General features: G+C 31.9%; 2 protein-coding genes across 4 annotated transcripts; one reads left to right on the top strand and one right to left on the bottom strand.

The window, feature by feature from the left end:
• Positions 1-13640: 13640 nt before the first annotated feature.
• LOC105779827 (transcription and mRNA export factor ENY2) lies at positions 13641-16141 on the top strand. Its single transcript, XM_012603770.2, has 5 exons — positions 13641-14188; positions 14283-14370; positions 14471-14565; positions 15376-15452; positions 15748-16141. Coding segments are annotated over exons 1-5 (336 nt in total). The 5' UTR covers positions 13641-14186; the 3' UTR covers positions 15822-16141.
• Positions 16142-16307: 166 nt separating this feature from the next.
• On the bottom strand, positions 16308-18736 carry LOC105779826 (B2 protein). 3 transcript variants are annotated; one of them, XM_012603767.2, is made up of 6 exons: positions 18578-18736; positions 17395-17975; positions 17174-17274; positions 17006-17089; positions 16788-16898; positions 16308-16691 (listed from the first exon to the last, which is right to left on the bottom strand). In XM_012603767.2, the coding sequence occupies exons 2-6, from the start codon at positions 17963-17965 to the stop codon at positions 16647-16649; spliced, it is 912 nt and encodes a 303-aa protein (XP_012459221.1). In that variant the 5' UTR covers positions 17966-17975; positions 18578-18736; the 3' UTR covers positions 16308-16646. The 3 variants fall into 3 exon arrangements, with proteins under 3 accessions (XP_012459221.1, XP_012459222.1, XP_012459223.1); XM_012603768.2 differs by having other exon boundaries at positions 18548-18711; XM_012603769.2 differs by lacking the exon at positions 18578-18736 and adding an exon at positions 18437-18545.
• Between the last annotated feature and the right edge of the window lie 540 nt (positions 18737-19276).

Raw genomic sequence — 19276 nt, forward strand, 5'->3', positions numbered from 1 at the left:
ATTGTAGTTGGTAGGGTCAATTGCAACTCCTACTGCATTTGTGATTTGTTTTATGTACTCCCATTGGTGTCTTCACTACCTTTGGTATCTCAAAACAAAACTTCTTAACCAAGTTATAGACATGCTTTTCTTGGGATAGAAAGATTTCATCTTGAAGCTGCTTGATCTAGAAACCCAAGAAATGTAACAGCCCGATTTTGACCCTAATCGGAACAGTAGTTTCGGGACCACACATCCGAGTCCAAAAAATATTTTAATATTTTATTCTATGTTTATTATGTGTGAATTTACATGTGTGAAAGTTTCGTGAGTTAATTTTATTGTTTGAGTGCTTAATTTGAGAATTGTTGTCTTTATAATTTGGAGGCCTTATGTTGTAATTTAGCCAATGATAATAGGTAGTGGATGGCATAATGATGATATGTGATTTTTACATATATATAAAAAAAATAAAAGTTAAAATAATAATATATGTTATAATAAAACAAAACATTAAAAAGCCACCATTTTTTTATGTTCATCTTTCTTCGCCGAATGTAGAAAAGAAAAACAAGGTTTGACAGCTTGAAACATTCGACCATTTTGAAGCTTAATTCAAGGTTGGTTTTTGTTCGGTTTTTGATAATTTTTACGTTTTTGAGATCGTTGCTTTGAATACTTCAAAAACCATGTCTTAATTTTGTGAATTGTTGATGATTTTGATAAATTCCATTGATGAATGCTTGATATTTGTGATAGTTGATGATGAAATATGAAAGATATGTGAAAGATTAACATGTTTTGTCTTTGAATTTTTGATGAATTTGAGTAATTAGGGTTAAATTGTAAAAATAAATTTTTGAAGGACTATAATGTGAAATAAATGAAATGTGTGGGCTTGTATGGACACTAGGAATATTCGGCCCTTAAGGAGTGTAGTCAAATTTTGTGTATTTTGTATTTTGAGCAAAAAGGACTAAATTGTAAAAAGTGTGAAATGTTAGGGGCAAAATTGTAATTTGCCTATTTATGTGTTTTGAGGCTAAATTGAATAGAATGGTGTTTAAATAAGCTTAACTTGAATATGCTTAGATCAAGAATTAAAGAAATCAGATTTGGATCGGGGAAAGACAAAAGTGGTCGAGTAGCGGATTTAACAGTCAACGACATCCGAGGTAAGTCAATAAGCATTTAAACGTTGAACTAACTATGGTATATATATTTTTTATGCATTGAAATGAATTATTTGAAGTTATATAAGCTAGTTCCGAATGTAATATTGTGAATTGATTATATTCCGAGAATGATATAAATTAGATGTGAATTATGTGAAAGACCGATTTTGTAAGTTCAGGCTTTATGCCTAGCAGGCTCTGTGCCGGTGAATTATATTAGGCTTTATGCCTAGCAGGCTCTGTGCCGGTGAATTATATCAGACTTTATGTCTAGCAGGCTTTGCGCCGGTGAAATGTATCGGGCTTTGTGCCTAGCAGGCTTTATGCCGGTGTTTTATACAAGGTTCTATGTTCTATAAATCTTATGTGAGAAATAGTAAAAAAAACAAACAAATGTGTTAAGAAGGCTAAATTATTCAGGTATGTGTTAGCCATTTGCTTAATTGATGATAAGGTAAGTTGGTTATTTTTAATTGATAATAGTTTCAAATGAAATATCGAGTATGAGTTAACCATTTGAGTATAAGCATGTTTTGGCATAATGATTTATTGGATATTCGATTTTGCTAAATATTTATGTGTATTTGGCCATATGGTTTGTTTATATGAAAATACAATGTGATCTTTATTCAAGTGTTATATGGTACAAAATATTAGGATATTTGGTTTATTTAACTTAATGATGGAATAAGTATTAATATATATACATATATGAATTTTTGCTTATGACTTACTAAGCTTTAATAGCTTAATGTGTGTTTGTATTTGTTTACTTCTGTTTTATAGATTTTGGAGTCGCATTACGAGCTCGGGGATCATCAGCATAGTTTATCACACTATTGATCGTCTTTGGTATTTTATAAATTTGAATTTGAACCTAGGGCATGTATAGTCTAGTTAATATGTTTAATTTTGGGATATGTGAATATGAGCCATGCGAAAATGGCTTATTCATTTTGGTTAAGCTTGGTTTTATGTTTTTGATCTATTGATATATATATATGATGTTTAAGTTTATGCAAATTTCGGTATATAGAAGTGTAATGTGTTTAGCATAATTGTTAATAGTTGTATAAATTAGTTATATTTAAGCCTATTTTGAAAGTAATATGGGTATTATATGTATATGATGTATTATGTATATGCTTCCCATTTGTTGTATATATGCTGTTAAATTTTGCTGTAAAAATACTGCTCAATTTGGTATGTATATGCTGCCCATTTGTTGTATATATGATGTTAAATTTTGGTGTAAAAGTGCTGTTAAATTTGGTGCTGCCCATTTGTTGTATATAAGCTGTCCAAATTTTGGTGTTTAAATGCTGTTTAATTTGGTGTATAAATGATGTCCAAATTGATGTATAAAAGCTATCCAAACAAGGTAGATTATCTATATTGTAATATGTAGTATAGTTAGTAAATTTAAATGAAATAAATGTGTACAAATAAATGTTTGGATACATGCTTGATTTATGATATATAATCATATAGGTTTGAAATGTTTTAAGAATTTGAATTATATCAAATTTTGATTAGGTAAATGATAATAATATGGTTGAATTTTGAAACATAGTTGATAAATGTAATTTGATAAATGATGCATGTTTGATTTTAATTGATTATTTGCTTAAATATATATATTTGGGAGGAAATTTTGTGGTTGAGTTAGTATAATTTTAATAAAAATAAAAAAATAAAATCGGGTTGGGTTTTGATCGGTAATGCCTCGTAACTCTAATCCGGTGACGGACACGAGTCGGGTTGTTACAAGAAATAAGATTATTCTTCTATTGTACTCATTTCACACTCAAGTTGCATCATTCTAAAAAAAAAGTTTCTTTAGCTTAATGGGATGTTAAGCCTAATATAATATTGTCTACATACATATATTCAACAATCATTTCACTATTCTCTTTCTTTATAAACATGGTTTTATCTACATTGTCGCCATGTAAACTTACTATAATAGAAACTTCGAAAGGCTCTCGCACTATGCCCTTAGTGCTCGCTTCAAGCCGTACAAGACTTTAATAAGCTTATAAACATGGTTGGGATGTTCTAAATCTTCAAAACCTTTACATTGTTCAACAAAGACTGTTCCATTTAGGAATGCATTTTTCATGTCCATTTGGTATAGTTTGATATTTAGGTAATTTGCAACAACTAATATTAACTTTATGGCCTCCAAACAAGCAACACGTGCAAAAGTCTCATCAAAGTAATCTTCCTCCACTTGAGCGCACCCATATGTTTAAGCCTAGATTTATTCCTTTTAATGTTGCCATGCTTATGTATTTTACTCTTAAAAATTCACTTTGTCCCAATCACATGCCACCTTCTAGTACGGGAACTAACTATCATATGACATTCCTCTTGAATGGGTTCAAATATTCTTACATGGCCTAAATCCAATGTTCATCCTTGAGAGTTTCGTCCACTTTATATGGATTAATGAGGGATTTGTAACAAGCTAGCCTAATCATGTCATATTAGTTTGGTCTAATCTCGTCTTGGTCTTTATGCCACTATCAAAACCCCAATAGCATCATCAAAAGGGTAATTTTTACATACCTAGAAGGATAGTTGAGGCTAAGAAAGTTCATCCACATGTTGACTTCCATTGTCATTCCATTCAATTGCTTATTCTATTGCAACTTTTTCTGCAATTGTCTCCACTAGTTAACCATCAGGGTATTCATTTGTTGAGGGGTTTATTGGTTCATTTGTAACCACCATAGAACTCCATCACAAGTTCAATGCATTTTCTATACATTTTATAAGCCTTTTTATTTGTGGAATAACCAAGGAATATGCCTTCAGCCTTCATTATTGCGAGCCTCAAAATTCCCTTTTGTACACTCTGTTTAAAATTATGGCTCCGTTTGTTTGCCAGTAAAATGTTTTCTGGAAAATGATTTACTTTTCTGGTGTTTGAATGAATCTGTGTAAAATATTTTCTGTTGTTTGGTAGATTTCCTGAAAATATTTTCCGGAAAAGCTGTTTTTACATATATTAATAAATTTTATTGTAAATTGTTTTTACATATATTGCAATGATTTATTTGTAAATAAATAAAATTAAATATATAATAATACTCAATTATTAAGCTAGAATATTAACCGTCATAAATTGAAAACAACCAAAGTCAAATAAATTATTTGTAATTGTGTTACAAAAAAAAAACAAGGATTGAATAATTATAAATTAGCTTCCAAACCACAATTAATACTAGAAATTAATAATATTATCCAAATGCATAATTAGTAGTACACCACATAATAAAAACAACATTGTCCAAGTGCATAATTAATATTACACCACATTAAAAGTATCAATATCTTCAACATTGAGAAAATTTTTGAAGCCAAATTTTTTTATGCTTCTTACTTTTAACTAAAAAAGCTTTGGCCTCGGATTCATGACTCACTAGATAATCAAACACATAAAACAGGAAGTCATCATCAAATCCTTCTTCCTCCATCGACATCACTTCTTCGTAAAGATGTGGTGTCTTATCCGCAGAAAATTGTTCCAAAGCATTAGCAATTTTGCCAAGTTTTTCACCCACAAATTTAATTTGTTCATAAACGACAATTTCTTGAACATTTTTTCTTTTACGTTTGGATGTGCCAAATGAAGATACTTTTGTTCTTACCTCTTCAGTCTCTTCATTGTCACGGTCTATAGGCACTAAATCTTGGTTACCATCATCCAAATCTATGTCAGCAAATGTTCTGGCAAAACTCCCTGTTGCCATATCTTTGCCAACAACCAAAGCCATTTAATTATAATGATCAATGCTTTTATTCAAAAATGGTTCATACTTCTTGTGTGTCTATTGGATATTATACACAATTAGAATAACAAGTAAAAAAATTGAAATATACTTAACATATATATACATATATTATCATCATTGCTGCATCATATGTCGCTCTATCACATGTGATCATTTTCATGTTATCATCCCATCCAAAACCACTTTCACCCCGAATTGTGCATATAATCTGCCACTAGTTTTTTATAGTCCTCAAATGATTTTCCACATGCTTTGCATCGAATTGGACTTGAAATCTTTTAGAAATAGCTTCGGCAACTCGATTAATAGAAACTACTTTGAAAGTATTAGAAGGCTTATTTCCTCTCTGGGCCTCCTCTGCTAAAATTTCAAGAAAAAGATGTTCCATCAGTTTTGTCCCCCTGAATTGCTTGGAGGTCCCTTCTTTGTTGCCCTTACCCATTCTACATTAATAATTTTCATTGTTAATCATTTCAATATTCAACAAGCTTAAAACATAATAAATTCAATATCCAACAAGCTTAAAACATAATAAATTCAATATCTAACAAGCTTAAAACATAATCAATATCTAACAAATTCAAGACATAATAATTTCAAAATCTAACAAACTAAAATTTCAATATTATTATCCAACCAACTGTAACAAAAAAAAACAATTTTAATACTAAAACATACATAACATAGAAACAATAACCCAAAGCCCTAAACCTAATATTTCTAACCATATAATTAGTCCACATAGTTTGTGCAATTTCATCTCTCATAGCAGACCATTCTTTTGCTTCTTCTCTTTCTTCTCACTCTGTAAGAGTTGGTATTATCAAATTAGACTTAGACTCCTCGTATAATCCTTGATTAAGTAAATCACCAGGATCAACTCTCATTATATGATTATGAATGATACAACAAGCCAAAACTATATCTACTTGAGTTTGAAAATTCCAAAATGGTTTAGCATCTAATACACAAAACCGTTTCTTCAAAATCCCAAAAACACGTTCAATAGTGATTCGTCATGATGAATGACGAAAATTAAAGAGTTTCTTTGCATTTTCAGGCCCCTGAGTACTAAACTATTTTAAATGATATCGGACACCACGATATGGAGTAATATATCCATTTCGGATGCCATATCCAACACTAGTAAGTTAATATTTACCTACAATTTTACAAAACATAGTTAATACTAGTAAATTATGAGCTTACTAGAACTATTTGGTATTTAATGATAATTATTACCTTCTGAAATTCTTAATCCTCTTGGGCGTGAAAGTGCATCACTTAAAATACGAGAATCATGTGCACTACATTCCCAACCAGTTTGAACATAGGAAAATTTCAAATCAAATGTAATGACATCCAATACATTTTGTGTCCTCCCCCCTTTACGACTACGAAATCTTCCTTGAATTCTAAGTGGAACGGATGCACGAACATGAGTTCCATCTAATGCTCCAAAACAATCTTTAAAATAAGGATAAAACCTTGGGTTGTTTCTGATTTCACTGGGAGTTGACTCATCAAGTAATCTAATAACTAGTTTATACAATTTCAAAATAGCTCTCAATACAATCCTAAAGTAACAGTGAATTGTCTCAGTTGATCTATAATATTTAGATCCAATCACTCGAAACATTATATTATGACCAATTATATGTAAAAATATAACTACTTGCTCCTTAATATTTACAGATTTAGTTTATTGTAACAAATTATTCCTACTAAGAATATCGCACAAATTATAAAAGGTAATCCGTCTCATCCTTATGACATCAATACAATGCTGGTCACCACAATATAAAATACTATTAATATAATTTTCTCTTTCATAATCTCGATTCACACGAGGGTGAGAAGCAATTTCCTTCCTAGTTTTTAATTTTTTAAACCAAAGAGCCCCAAAAGCTAAAACTGAAGCCACGACTCCGAAAATTGCATTTTGATCTTGATTACGATCCATCTACACAAAATAATGCCACACAAATATTTGATCACTACAAAAAAGATGCAAGATTTTCATAAGATCACATATATGACTAAAGTTACCATGACTAAAGTGCATACATACATATTAAGCTAATTATAAGTGCATTAATAATTTTTTGAGAAATTAAAAAGTATCAACTACTTTCTTTGTACCAATTTAGTGACACAACTAAAATTAGATATGATTTAATTTGAGAATAAACCAATGATTGGTCATAATATAATGTACATATGTAATGTTGAAAATGGACACTGAACCTATACTTATTCATCATTTCATATAGTTATTCTATTCTTCAATAAAATATTGCAACCACTTCCCTCTTCTTTTTTAAGTTATTTGTAGATGACATGATGTACAAGTGGCGTAGTAAAAATGTTATTTTATTCTTCTATTTAATATTTTTATTACACTTTCCTTTTGAACATACATATGATTTAATTAGATATTTTTTACTTCAAAATTTTTGGACTTAATTATTTTAAATTTTATGTCAAAATAATTTTTAAAATTAAATATTTAAATTCCAAAAATATTTTATTATATTAAATTTTAATTTATTTTAATGGTGGTATTATTTCATTACATTCTTTTATTAATGTGAAATTCTTCTAATTAATGTTTTAATTGTATCTTTCGGCTAAACATTGAAGATAGGCATAATATCAAATTTAGCCTTTAATGTTTACATTTTGTATCAATTTGGCTCTTCCAATTAAAATCTCAGTCGTAGATACAGTTGGATACAAAAGTCAACCTTTGCATTATCATATGAATTCACAAGAAGAAACATAATATCAAAATTCACATAAAGCAGAGGATAAGGTTAAGAGTTAACAAAAGGATGATTGTGGATAAAAACACCGCGTTAATGATGTATGATAATATATTATTGACAGATAAAATTTCTTAATCCATAATGAAAGCTGAAATTGAAATAAAAAAAAAGTAGGCTAGCATATACTTAAAACTCAGAACAATACAACCTCTCTCAGAACAATACAAAAAATGCATTGACAGTGGCCAACTTTTAACTACTAAACTGATGCACATGAACATGAGAAATACATTAATTTAGTATATATTATATCCACAATTTCTAACTTCACCAGGATATGAATTTCTTTAAACTTCATGGTCAGTGGAGCAGTTATTCTCTTGATTTTGATAAGTTCTAGTAGTGTGATCATGCAACATTGATTCTTTCGACATTTCTGCTGATTGAATTAGCCAATCCCTAGAAGTAGCTAGTTTTGAAAATGATTCCCCACTCAAAGAAACTTGTGGTGAGGCTTGTCTTTTATAGCTTACAGACAAACCCATTTATGTGGAAAATGCTTTTGGCTTGGCAAGGATTGATTTTAGCCCAACGTGGAAACCATAGTGTTCTATTGTTTGTTAACACTTATTGAGGGTAATGTAACTTTATAAAGAGGAACAGAGAAACAGAAAATCAGAAAGAAAACCGTTTGTTTGACTATGTAGAGCTAATAACTTATGCATGAACTCAAATGTTGGATCACATGAGAAATGAGTTCAGGTTAGAGTTCAATTTTATCAGATGAGAAAAAGGGAAATTTTCCAGCATCTTCTGTTATGTTTTAAGAATCTTTGCAAACATATCAATGCATTACCAACTATAACAAGGAGAAAGTAAGTTACCAAATATCTATTACTTAAGAAAATCAAAGAAAAAAAAAACAAATCTAGGGTAATAGAAGAGCAAGCATAAACTGAATGATGCAAAACCCAAAAACAAACAGATTTTAAATAAAGCATAAAAAACGAAGAATAAGAAGATTCTTCAACAGACAAATGCAAAATCCAAATAGATTAAACAAACAGATGCAAAATCCAAACATATTCTTCAACAAAAAAAAAGAAAGAAGAAGATTTGAGTGAGAGAGGCGACAAATTGAATGAAATACAGAGTAAAGCATAAAAAAGTTACCCTAAGCTTTGTTTCAGGAAGGGAACTGGTCCAACTGGCTGAAGAAGAGAAAGGATGGAAGGAGGAGGAAAGATGGAAAATGTCTTACAGAAATAAAATCGGTAAGACATTTTCCCTAAAATCCCTTCTCATTTTCCCGTGTTTCTGAAAACGTTTTACCAATGTAAGTTATTTTCAAGCAAACAAACACAGGAAAACCAGGAAAATATTTTCTAGAAAATGTTTTCCTGTAAACGAACGGACCCTATGTAGCATACATTCCTAAATACATGAAAGTACCCAAGGTTGGCTTTCTTCTTCTCAAATCTCATAAGATTTCATCCCAGTTTTTTTTACCTCAACAAAGATATATTGATCACATGGAAAGTTTTATTAGCAACTTTTACTCAAAACATCTGAGAAATCCCATTGGCATTTAAAGTGACTCAAGCTATATTCCAAATGATCCTATTCTTCTTCTCAACAATTTCATTCTACTATATATTTTTTGGAATAAAAAAAATCTTGTTTAATGCCTACTTCATTACAAAAATCTTCTTAATGAGCTACCCTTTTTCATTCATTAACTTCTTACACAATTTCTTAAATCCATCAAATGTGTTATATTTTTCACACAACCCAAGTATACCTAGAATAACCATTTACACATACAAGCATATAAATATTTACCCCTAAGTTCTTGATATGCAATAGCCCCATCAATTCTATGTGCAAAAGTTTTAAAGGGTTACTTGTTTGAATAAGTTGAAATTAGGGATGTGACTCATGTTATTGTCTACCTTTCAAGCACTTACCTTACAACTTGGTTATTACTCTCCTAAATTTGGTAGTCCACAAACAACATTATACCTTACTAGTGTCTACAAACCTTTGAAGTGTATGTGGAAAAAGCCTCTTGTGCCATAACTTCATATTTGAAAAATTGTCTCCATTGTGAGTGAGTGGTTCCATTAGCCTATAAAAATTTTCAAATGTCCTTGCACCTTTCAAAATTAGTTCATTTTACTTTTTAGTCACCTTATAGCTATCTTTGGTAAAGTTTACTAACTTGTCCTGATCACAGAGCCAACTTACGGTGATCAGAGTGGCTTTCAAGGCCTTACCAAGGAATAAATTCTAGAGTTCAAGCATCCATTTATCATCACAAAAAAGTATTATACCTTCATGGTTTTCTTGAAACTCTTTTAGACAGTATCTACTTCTAGTCATATGCTTGGAACATCTGCTACCAAAATATTAAATATGCTCTATAGATGCTTTGAAAGATACATGAACAACCAAAAAACACTTTTGGTATTTTCTCTTTCAAAAATTTTTTTATTACGTTTTTTATCAGTTGTAACACTAGTTGCAACTATAGATTTAACTAACTACTTTCTTCTAAGATCTGTTAGTAGTTTGTAACATTTTGACCCAATATTTATTGTGATTCTACAATAATGGCACATTACTCTTCCCCGTGTGAACAACTTTGATCTTCTTGGAGCTTTCAAGTTTGTTAGCATTCTTCTTAACTTTCATAAAGACTATTGAAGTTACTATTTCACCACATGTGTCAACATACCCCAAGCTTCCATGACCAGGTTTCCTTTTTGCAACAACAAGATTCCATCCAACTTCTCTTGGAACTTTTCCACATCTTCTTTAAAATAAATTGAGCTGAAGTCAACTTCTTCACAACTTCACCAAGTTTAGATCATTTTTAGTTTTATTATTTTATAATAGAATTTACAAGCCTAGTCTCACTTATCAAGCATAGCATTCTAGGTATCTATAAAGTCTTCAATAGATTCAACATCACTATCACTACAGTTCTCAAAGTCATTTGCAACTTCAATTACCAACTTAAATGTAAAGGCAACATAATTATTGATATGCTCATCATCTTCATATTTTTCATTGGTTGAGTCATCATCACTCCATGTCACAATTAAGGTTTCTTCTTTTTCAACATATTGACACACTCAACTTGTATGTAGTTATACCCTCACAATTGTGACATTGTATGATTTTTTCCCTTTTGTGTAAGGGTTTCCTCATTGGCTACTTCTTTTCCTTTTTTTCTTTATTTAAGCTTCAAACTCCTTCATAATCTTTGCTCTTATTTGATAAAATTTTAAATGTTTTGTTAAAAATTTTAATAAGTAAAGCTAATTGCTTTTGCAGATCTTCAATGGTAGCTTCTTCATCGATTACAACTAAAGAAACAACTTGCAAAGTAATGTTCTTTTTTGCCTTTACTTTTCTCCTCTGGCGTCTGTCAAATTCATCTCAAATGTTTTTTATAGACACAATCAAATCATCAATACTTATCATGTGATGTTCGTAGACTCATCTATGGTTATCACCTTGATTGAGAAATGTTTTGAGAGAGATATCAAGAAATTATGCACCAACTTAGCATTTGAGTACTCTTCTACAATAGAAAATGCTTGGTTAGAGATGTCATATAATTTAGTATTAAAATCATATAAAGTTTCATCTTCTGGCATTAGTAGATTCACGATCTAATTGTTGACATCTAGAGTTTAGATTATTTCACACTTGTAGTTCCCTTTTTTTTAAGAATGGTCCAAGCCTCACGAGCATTGGTGTATTTTGAGATTCTCTTGAATTCTTAGGGATCTATACTATTAAAAATTGCATTTTAAGATCCTCAGTGGTCCAAGTATTCTTTGGTTTAGGAGCACTGACACTATTAACAATAGCAATTGGTGGTTCCCAACCTGTAAGAACAACTCTTTACACTCTCTTGCCTATTGACTTGATAAATGCCCTCATACATGTTTTTCAATAGGTGTAATATGAGCCATTGAGCATGGGTGTCTTGGAGATCATGTTCCCTTCCATGTTTTAACAAATCAAAAGCAAGATCATAGCCAAATTCGTTGGTATCTAGCTCTAATACCAATTGAAAGTGTTGAGTTGTTGATTTAGTTGTTATTTAAGTTGTAACTAATTGAACAATTGAAGACTGAAAATGTAAACAGGGAACATAGTAAATTGATTATACAATTTGGATCTAATCTTACGTGTGTCAGCTTTGCTAGAGAGTATCCACTATAATCTCAATAGTACAAGAAATGATTTAAGCTCTACCTCACTCATACTCATTAGAACCTCACTCTTGTACAATTATAAAAGATTTAACTCTCTCACTAAGACTTTCCCTTGTGAAAGCTTAGTCCAAATTGATAGAACAATTTCTTTACAACATAAAAACTCTTGCAAATGTTTAGAGTAAAGAATAAAGTAAGTTCTTTAATTTTCACACACAACTGTAAAAAGTCTCTTTTATATAAGCATTTTGTAGACTTGTAAACCAAACTAGTGTAATTAGAATTAACCAATGTAATTTCGTCTCAATCAAAATTTTCAATATGGAATGAGATAAAGTAAAGATCCCTTGCAATTGAACTTTTTTGATTGCATATCTCTATAAAAAAAGTTAGTCAATCACACTAGATTACTTCGAATTGTACTTGGTTGACTGAATTTCTTCCTCAGTATTAATCATGAAATTTGCTACATGAGATTCCTTAAAAATATGCACAAAAGAAACGTTTTAATTCAGTAAATTATGCTAACAAAATAAGAAAATTGTAACTTGTTCAGTTGCAAAGTGAATTGCTACTAACTATTGCAATTGGCAGCATCAATAAGTTTATTCTTTTGTATATTTGGAAATATCATTTATCTATTGTTAGATATTATTAGAGTTGTGTGACCTAAATTTTTATTAAATAAAATAAGAGATTGCTTGCAAGTTAAGTTAAACAAAATATATTTTCATTCTAGAAGATTTAGTATTTATTATTATAATATATTTAGTATTTATTAGCATAATTTATTTGATCTATAAATTTCGCTTATAAATAAGCTCTTTTATAACCTTAGAAAACACACCCATTAAAATATTAGAACTCAACACTATCGGAGAATTTTGTGTTTACGTTTTGAGGGTTCTTTTTTTTCGGGTTTCGGGGTTTAATTTTTATCTCTATCTTTTGTACCCTTTGTTCTTTTGCCATTATAGTAAAATTATCTTTACCCGTAGTTTTTTATCCTCATTAGAGGGGGTTTTCCACATTAAATTTTTGTGTTCAATTTCTCAATTTCTTCTACTATTTTTACTTATTCATTGCTTAATCGGGTCGATCCCTATTATTTATACTCATGTTTGGATATAAGTTAGGTACCATAGTCGAATTTTAATGCTTCGAGAACAATAACAGGTTGAGGCAACATACGTAGATAGCATAGATGTCATCCGAGTGGGGGACAATAATAGTGGGAGGGAGACCTGGGCACAGATGCAGCTTTCTATACAACAGTCAGCAACTTAGCTACTTGACTACTTGGCTAAGACAAGGAAATCCCATTATCATACCGATGACCCTAGAGCTGCTTGAGAGAGTCCTTTTTTTTCCAGCAGATGCCATTATTGTAGGATGGCACAAAATGAGCCTCAAAAACAGCATTAAATTAGCGATACTGGGGAACAGTGACGGTCACATGATCTTAACACAGAATATGAAAGCGACCAAGATGCAAAGTTTTCAACCACTCAATTTTCTTCCATAGATTACATAAGAAACCACTAAAACATCATTACCGGGGCTACGTGATACTGTTCTTTGCACAATCAGGAAAGTTAGCCACATACTTGAGGATGCTAGCCAGTTATTTATCTGTTCCTAGTGCCCCACGCGAACATGAACTCAGTCCCATCGAGTGTTAGGAAATGGCTCTTAGGTTCCACAAATATCTAGCACCTGTTCAGGTTGGACATATGCAGCTGAATCCACCTGCAATTCAATGAAAAAACAAAGAGAGACATAAAAACAGCTACCCAATATACATGGATGGGCAATTGGACACTATGTTGGTCCATATTAGTAAGATCTGAGGGTTAGGGTTCTACATTTATTTTCTCTAATATCAAAAGAGTTCCAACAAAATTCTTATACTAAGGGCAGTATCTAAATCTAAGGCCTAACAAGCTAACAGCTATGGAATTCTTTATGTGAAGGGCCTGTGTCCATTCTTGAAAAAGGCTTAAAGAGATGGCCTTGTAAAATGCAACTAAATCTAGGGGCGAATCTGGTAAAATACTTCCTGTCTGAAATCTCCCCTACGTTGTCGTTTCTAGGTGACGGTGGAGGCCAAGGAAAAAAAATTTTAAAATCCCTTCTTTTTTTCTTTGGGTTCTAGCTGTTTCGAAGTCATAAAAATTGCTCCAATTTCCTCACAAATTTTCATTTCTATTTTGGGAGATTTAATTTAACATCATGTAAGTAAATTTCTTGTTTTTTTTTTCAGTTTAACTAAATCCATAATCAGAATCGAATCTTTAATCTTTTTTTTTTAAAAACATCCCTCAACAGGAAACATTCAGTAAATCGGCCTCCAACCCCTGATGGTGCAGAAGATCAAGGGAATGAACCCACCCTTCAAGAAATTATTAATATCAAGGTTCTTTTCCCTTCTTTTTATTATTTCATATTTTCTTTTTTTTTTTTTTGGGGGGCGGGTGGTTCTTATTTATTTACTGTGATTTAATTGAATTTGGTAGTTAATTGAAAGCGGGGAAAAAGAGAGATTAATGGAACTGTTAAGAGAAAGACTTATAGAATGTGGATGGAAGGATGAGATGAAAGCTCTTTGCAGGTTTTTTTCTTTTCCCCACTATTTTTACTGTCTCCTTTGTATCTAGTTATTGTTTAAAATTTGAACTGCCTTGCTTCATATATTAATTTGTGTATTTATCTGCAATTGATCTTCTTTCTAATTGTTTAACTTATCATTTTTGTGTTGGCTTAGTTATAATTAATCTTAAGGATTACAATTCATAGTATCTGAAAATTAAGAGAATTTTCAAGTTCTTCATAGATAAGGAAATTAGAATTAAGTCATGGCTTGTTTAATACTTTATAAACAGTTTCTTTTTTAGAAAAAGTGGATCAAATTAAGTAATTGATCAATGGGGAAAAAAATTGTCATGGGGTTCTTAAGACTTCACTTGTTGCTTCCTACTTTGTATTGATGTGAAAGTGGATAATCTTAGAGCCAGATTGTGGTGCCAGTGCCTGGTCCCAAATATAAGTGATATGCTGAGTTTTTCTTACTTTTATGTTTTCTGTTACGACAATGAATAAAAGATGTTTAGGATGGTGATGCGTCAAATTGTGTCAATCGATGTGTTGTGGTGTTTTAGGTAATGACTAAACAATGCCGCAATAAGTTTCTTTATAGTTATGTAAAGCTGTATAGCTTTTGTGGGCTATTTATTTTCATGGAAAGAAAACCAGAGGGATGAAGTGCCGTGAGATAGAGAAATTAGTTCTTTATCCAAGAATCGATTTGTTTTGCTTGGCATTTAAGTTGATTGCAACGTATTCAATTTCCTTTTATGCATCATCTTTATGTGAAATCTTTATGATACTTTATAGAAATCTCTTCCATTTTGATGAATGACAGATCATATGTTAAGAAGAAAGGAAGAAATAATGTCACTTTGGATGACCTTGTTCATTTGATCACCCCAAAAGGCAGAGGTAAGAATTAGTAATTTTTTTTTCCCTCTATTGTTATGCTTGTCCTTATCAGCATTCCATAGGTTGAAGCAATGGATCAATTAGAGTAGAGAGAATTAGTTCATACCGAAGAAAGATCCTCGATTTTGTTCTTGTTATATGCTTCCTCATGCTATGATGTTCCACAGTCCTACCTGGTGGTTGATAATAAATTGGATTATGTCCGATTTACCCATTTTTAAGCTCATGATTTTTGTCTCTTACACTATTTGCATTTTATTTCCTTATCACCACAGTTAAATCCTTGTTTATGCAGCTTCTGTCCCAGACTTCGTAAAGGCTGAGCTATTGCAAAGAATTCGTTCTTTTCTCATGTCCGCTGCTCTTTGACCATCAGCATGCATTGATTAGCAAAGAGGGGGGAAAGTTACAGAGCTGTCAGCTGCGCAATATAGACTTCAATGAAGCCTCAATAGGGTTCGTCTTTAGCATCTTGTTGAATGATTACACCAATGGAATGAATAGGGTTTGCAGCCATGAGGATGTAATTTCATTTATCCATTCTTGCTGTGATAGGATCAGCAAATTACAGATGGTTTCGGTTGTCTACAAACGCTTCTATTGCTGGGTTTAAGGGAGGAAAACTGTGCATTAGATCAACATATTTGACCTTGTAAATCCTCTGATTGAAGCTATACTTCTTTCCATGATGAGTATCCTCTCTTTGAGTTATTGCTACACAACTGGGAAGTCAAATGAAGTCATGGTTAAATTATTTTAGCTTGTTCTCTTAGGTGATTGGAATGAGAGATTGAAGAAACCTTAATTGGAATTTGCATATTTGCATGCACTTAGGACTTCACTTTGAAAATGAGATTGAAGAAGACAGGAGAAAGTTCATATTATAAGCACAAAAATAGACATCAAAACCTTCAGTTGTTGAGGACTTGAACATTACACGTAGTTGCCATTTCCTTTTGACATCTTGCAAATATATCTGATAGGATTTTAATTCATAGCATATTAATGCAAAAGTTTTACAATGCATCTTTCACATGACATGAACGCATTTATTCATATGTGGCTAATGCCATTTCCTACTTTTTCCCCAACTGGACTTAACACCCACCACAGCTTGCGCTCTATGGAAAAATCTCCGGAAACGTGCATCACAAACCCTACTACTACTACATTTGCACTCGGCTAGCATTTTGTTTATGGGGAGCCTGCTTGTTCACAAAGGTCCATTAGATCCAAAGTCTGCAAAAGTATGATATGGAACTCGTGAGCCACGGCTAACAGAATTTGATTAGCGAAAAAAAAAAAAACTTGCATAAAATAGAACAATTGCGATACCTCAGGAACTGACAGCTCGAGACGGAACTTGGGACCATCATAGTGGTGCAAGACTGGCCTAAAAGCATCCTCTTCCAATGCCTTGCATACCTTTCTTATACGGATTCTCACCTATTTATAAAGGGGTAAAAAAAACAGAAGAATTAAGAGTTAATGGTGTCTTCTATGACAAGGAACAATAAGTACAGTTCTAACAAACCATAAACTCCTATCTTTACCTGAGCAGGAAACCTCGACTCGCCTTTACACTTTTTGTCTTCCCAAGCAGTTGGATCAATGTTAGAACCCCCAAAACTTGCTGCCTGTAAATATGGAAGAAAACATCAACAATACAAGAGACGCTAACTGACACTGCCTGATCAACCATTAGACTCAGGTGAACTTACCTCAAAAATACCATGCAACTGATGAGTGGTGTAGTTATAGAGAAACAATGGCAAGCCAGGTGTGATTGCCCGAACAGAGTCCCTGTATCTTGGCGGTAAACCTAGCAAATGAGATAACAGCAGCAAGTAAAAATTCTCAATTACTAAGGTTCATAATATAAACTAATTACATGACAATTACATCTATGAGAATGGGAGTCTTCAAAAAGAACAACAATTACCAAATAGCTGGCGCTTAAGATCTTCTTGCATTGTGTCATTGTTGCAAACAAAGATGTATCCACCAAGCACCTCATTTCTCGGGAGTGTCTCGGTGGCAGGCAAAGTCTTGAACCTTTTATCGGCAGCATTGTTTGCATTGTTGTTCTCGTTGTTGTTGGAGTTGGTGTTGCTGTTATTATTAATATCTTTGTTGCAATGGTTGTTGCCACTATATTTGTTGGCAGACAGGTTCCCAATGTTGTGGCTGTTATTTTTCTGGTAAACAGCATCGGTGTTGTAAATACCATTTCGGAAGGTACTTTTGCTTATACTATCTCCGATCTTGGAGTCCAAGTTCAACATATTGAAGTTAAGGTTCTCGAATTTGTTGTCTTCATGGAACCCAAATTTATCCCTTGTCCTTACTTCAGCTGGACCCTTTGAAAGGTCGAGATTGTTCATACGCTCACCCTTTATCCTCGTTTGTTCAGCCAGTTTGGAGGCAACCATCAACCATTTGTGATCCTCTGAGGCTTTAGATTGTCCCCGGAGATCATCTCCTAACTGCCAAAAGCTATTCATGCTTTCCATCTTGCAGATCCTAATAAGAGAGGATAACAGAATTTGAAAAGATTTGTCAATTACAAAACAAGACATGGGAGAAAACTGGAGACAATTAAGTCACCATTTGATAAGCAAATCTTAAGCATCAATGAAGGAGATTCAATTTCTACCAACAGCCACAATAACCCAAAGAAAAGAAAACCAAGAATCAGCACATGAAAACCAAGCAAACACTGGAAAATTTCCCATTTCCTTTCCCACCATTTTCTCAGCACACAAACAAAGACCAGAAACCTTAAAACTCTTGAAGTCAACTTCACATGACACAAACAACAACCAAATTTTATCCCAATAAGAACCCCCAAAAAAAAAAAAAGAAAACCCAAAAATATAATCACCTTTAAAACAATACCCAAAAATTCAAAATCATCCATCAATAAAAATCAAATAAATGTACGGCATTTAACAAAGAACCAAAGAAATAGATGCAGACTTTACCAACTAAGCAAAATACAACTTCAATGTTTAGCATTAAAGATGCAGATTTAAAAGTATTTTAGAAGCTAAGAACACCAGATATGGGATCCAAAAGAGAAACAAAGAGAGCACCTTTATTTTCTTTCTTTTTATCTTTTTTACCTTTGCTAGCTGTGAAGTGAAACCCGCAAGACACGGCACAGAGGGGGACAGCGAGAAATTATGTAAGAAGGGATTTTCATTGTATTTATAGAATTATGTGACGAGAATGCCCCTCATTACTTGAGTATTTACTGTCTTTTGCCAGTTTGGTTTTTACCGTTTTTCTTACGAACTTTGTCTCTGTGTCTTAAAATAAAGGAAGTGCGGTGCTGGTGAAGTTCTCGTTTCCTACGCGCCTCAGTGTCCGCGTGTAAAAACATTTTATGTTTTTAAAATATAATAATCGAAAAAATATTTACTTTCAAGTAATTTTTCTAATCCGATCTATCTCGAATTTTGTCAAAAAATATATTTTCCTCGTACTATTTCTATTGATTATTTATTTAATAAAAAACATTTTATACTTTTTATGTGTGATATATAAATTTTTAATTAAAAAAAACATGTGAGTGTTTGAGATTAATTTCTCTCAAAATAATTCAAAAGTTTACAAATATTTATTAGAAAATATGAAGTTGGTTTAAGTGTTTAGAGTTGTTGAGTGATAATTTCCATATTTAAGTATTGATAATTTATTGAACAGTTTGAATGAGATGTGATGAGCATATAGACGACATCTAGTCTGTCAATGAATATCATATTACTTGAGAAACTCATATTGAAAATTGGATCAAATTAAATCACTCAAGTTAATCCCTT

Source organism: Gossypium raimondii, chromosome 4 (assembly GCF_025698545.1).
Source record: "Gossypium raimondii isolate GPD5lz chromosome 4, ASM2569854v1, whole genome shotgun sequence".
Classification (NCBI taxonomy): domain Eukaryota; kingdom Viridiplantae; phylum Streptophyta; class Magnoliopsida; order Malvales; family Malvaceae; genus Gossypium; species Gossypium raimondii.

Excerpts from the sequence above, each read along its gene's own strand:
- LOC105779827 (XM_012603770.2), top strand. Across the intron at positions 14,371-14,470 it reads AAGAAATTATTAATATCAAG|TTAATTGAAAGCGGGGAAAA; the intron begins GTTCTTTTCCCT and ends TGAATTTGGTAG. Across the intron at positions 15,453-15,747 it reads GATCACCCCAAAAGGCAGAG|CTTCTGTCCCAGACTTCGTA; the intron begins GTAAGAATTAGT and ends TTGTTTATGCAG.
- LOC105779826 (XM_012603767.2), bottom strand. The coding sequence starts at position 17,965 with ATGGAAAGCATGAATAGCTTTTGGCAGTTAGGAGATGATCTCCGGGGA. Across the intron at positions 17,275-17,394 it reads TCTTAAGCGCCAGCTATTTG|GTTTACCGCCAAGATACAGG; the intron begins GTAATTGTTGTT and ends CTCATTTGCTAG. Across the intron at positions 17,090-17,173 it reads AGTTGCATGGTATTTTTGAG|GCAGCAAGTTTTGGGGGTTC; the intron begins GTAAGTTCACCT and ends CCATATTTACAG.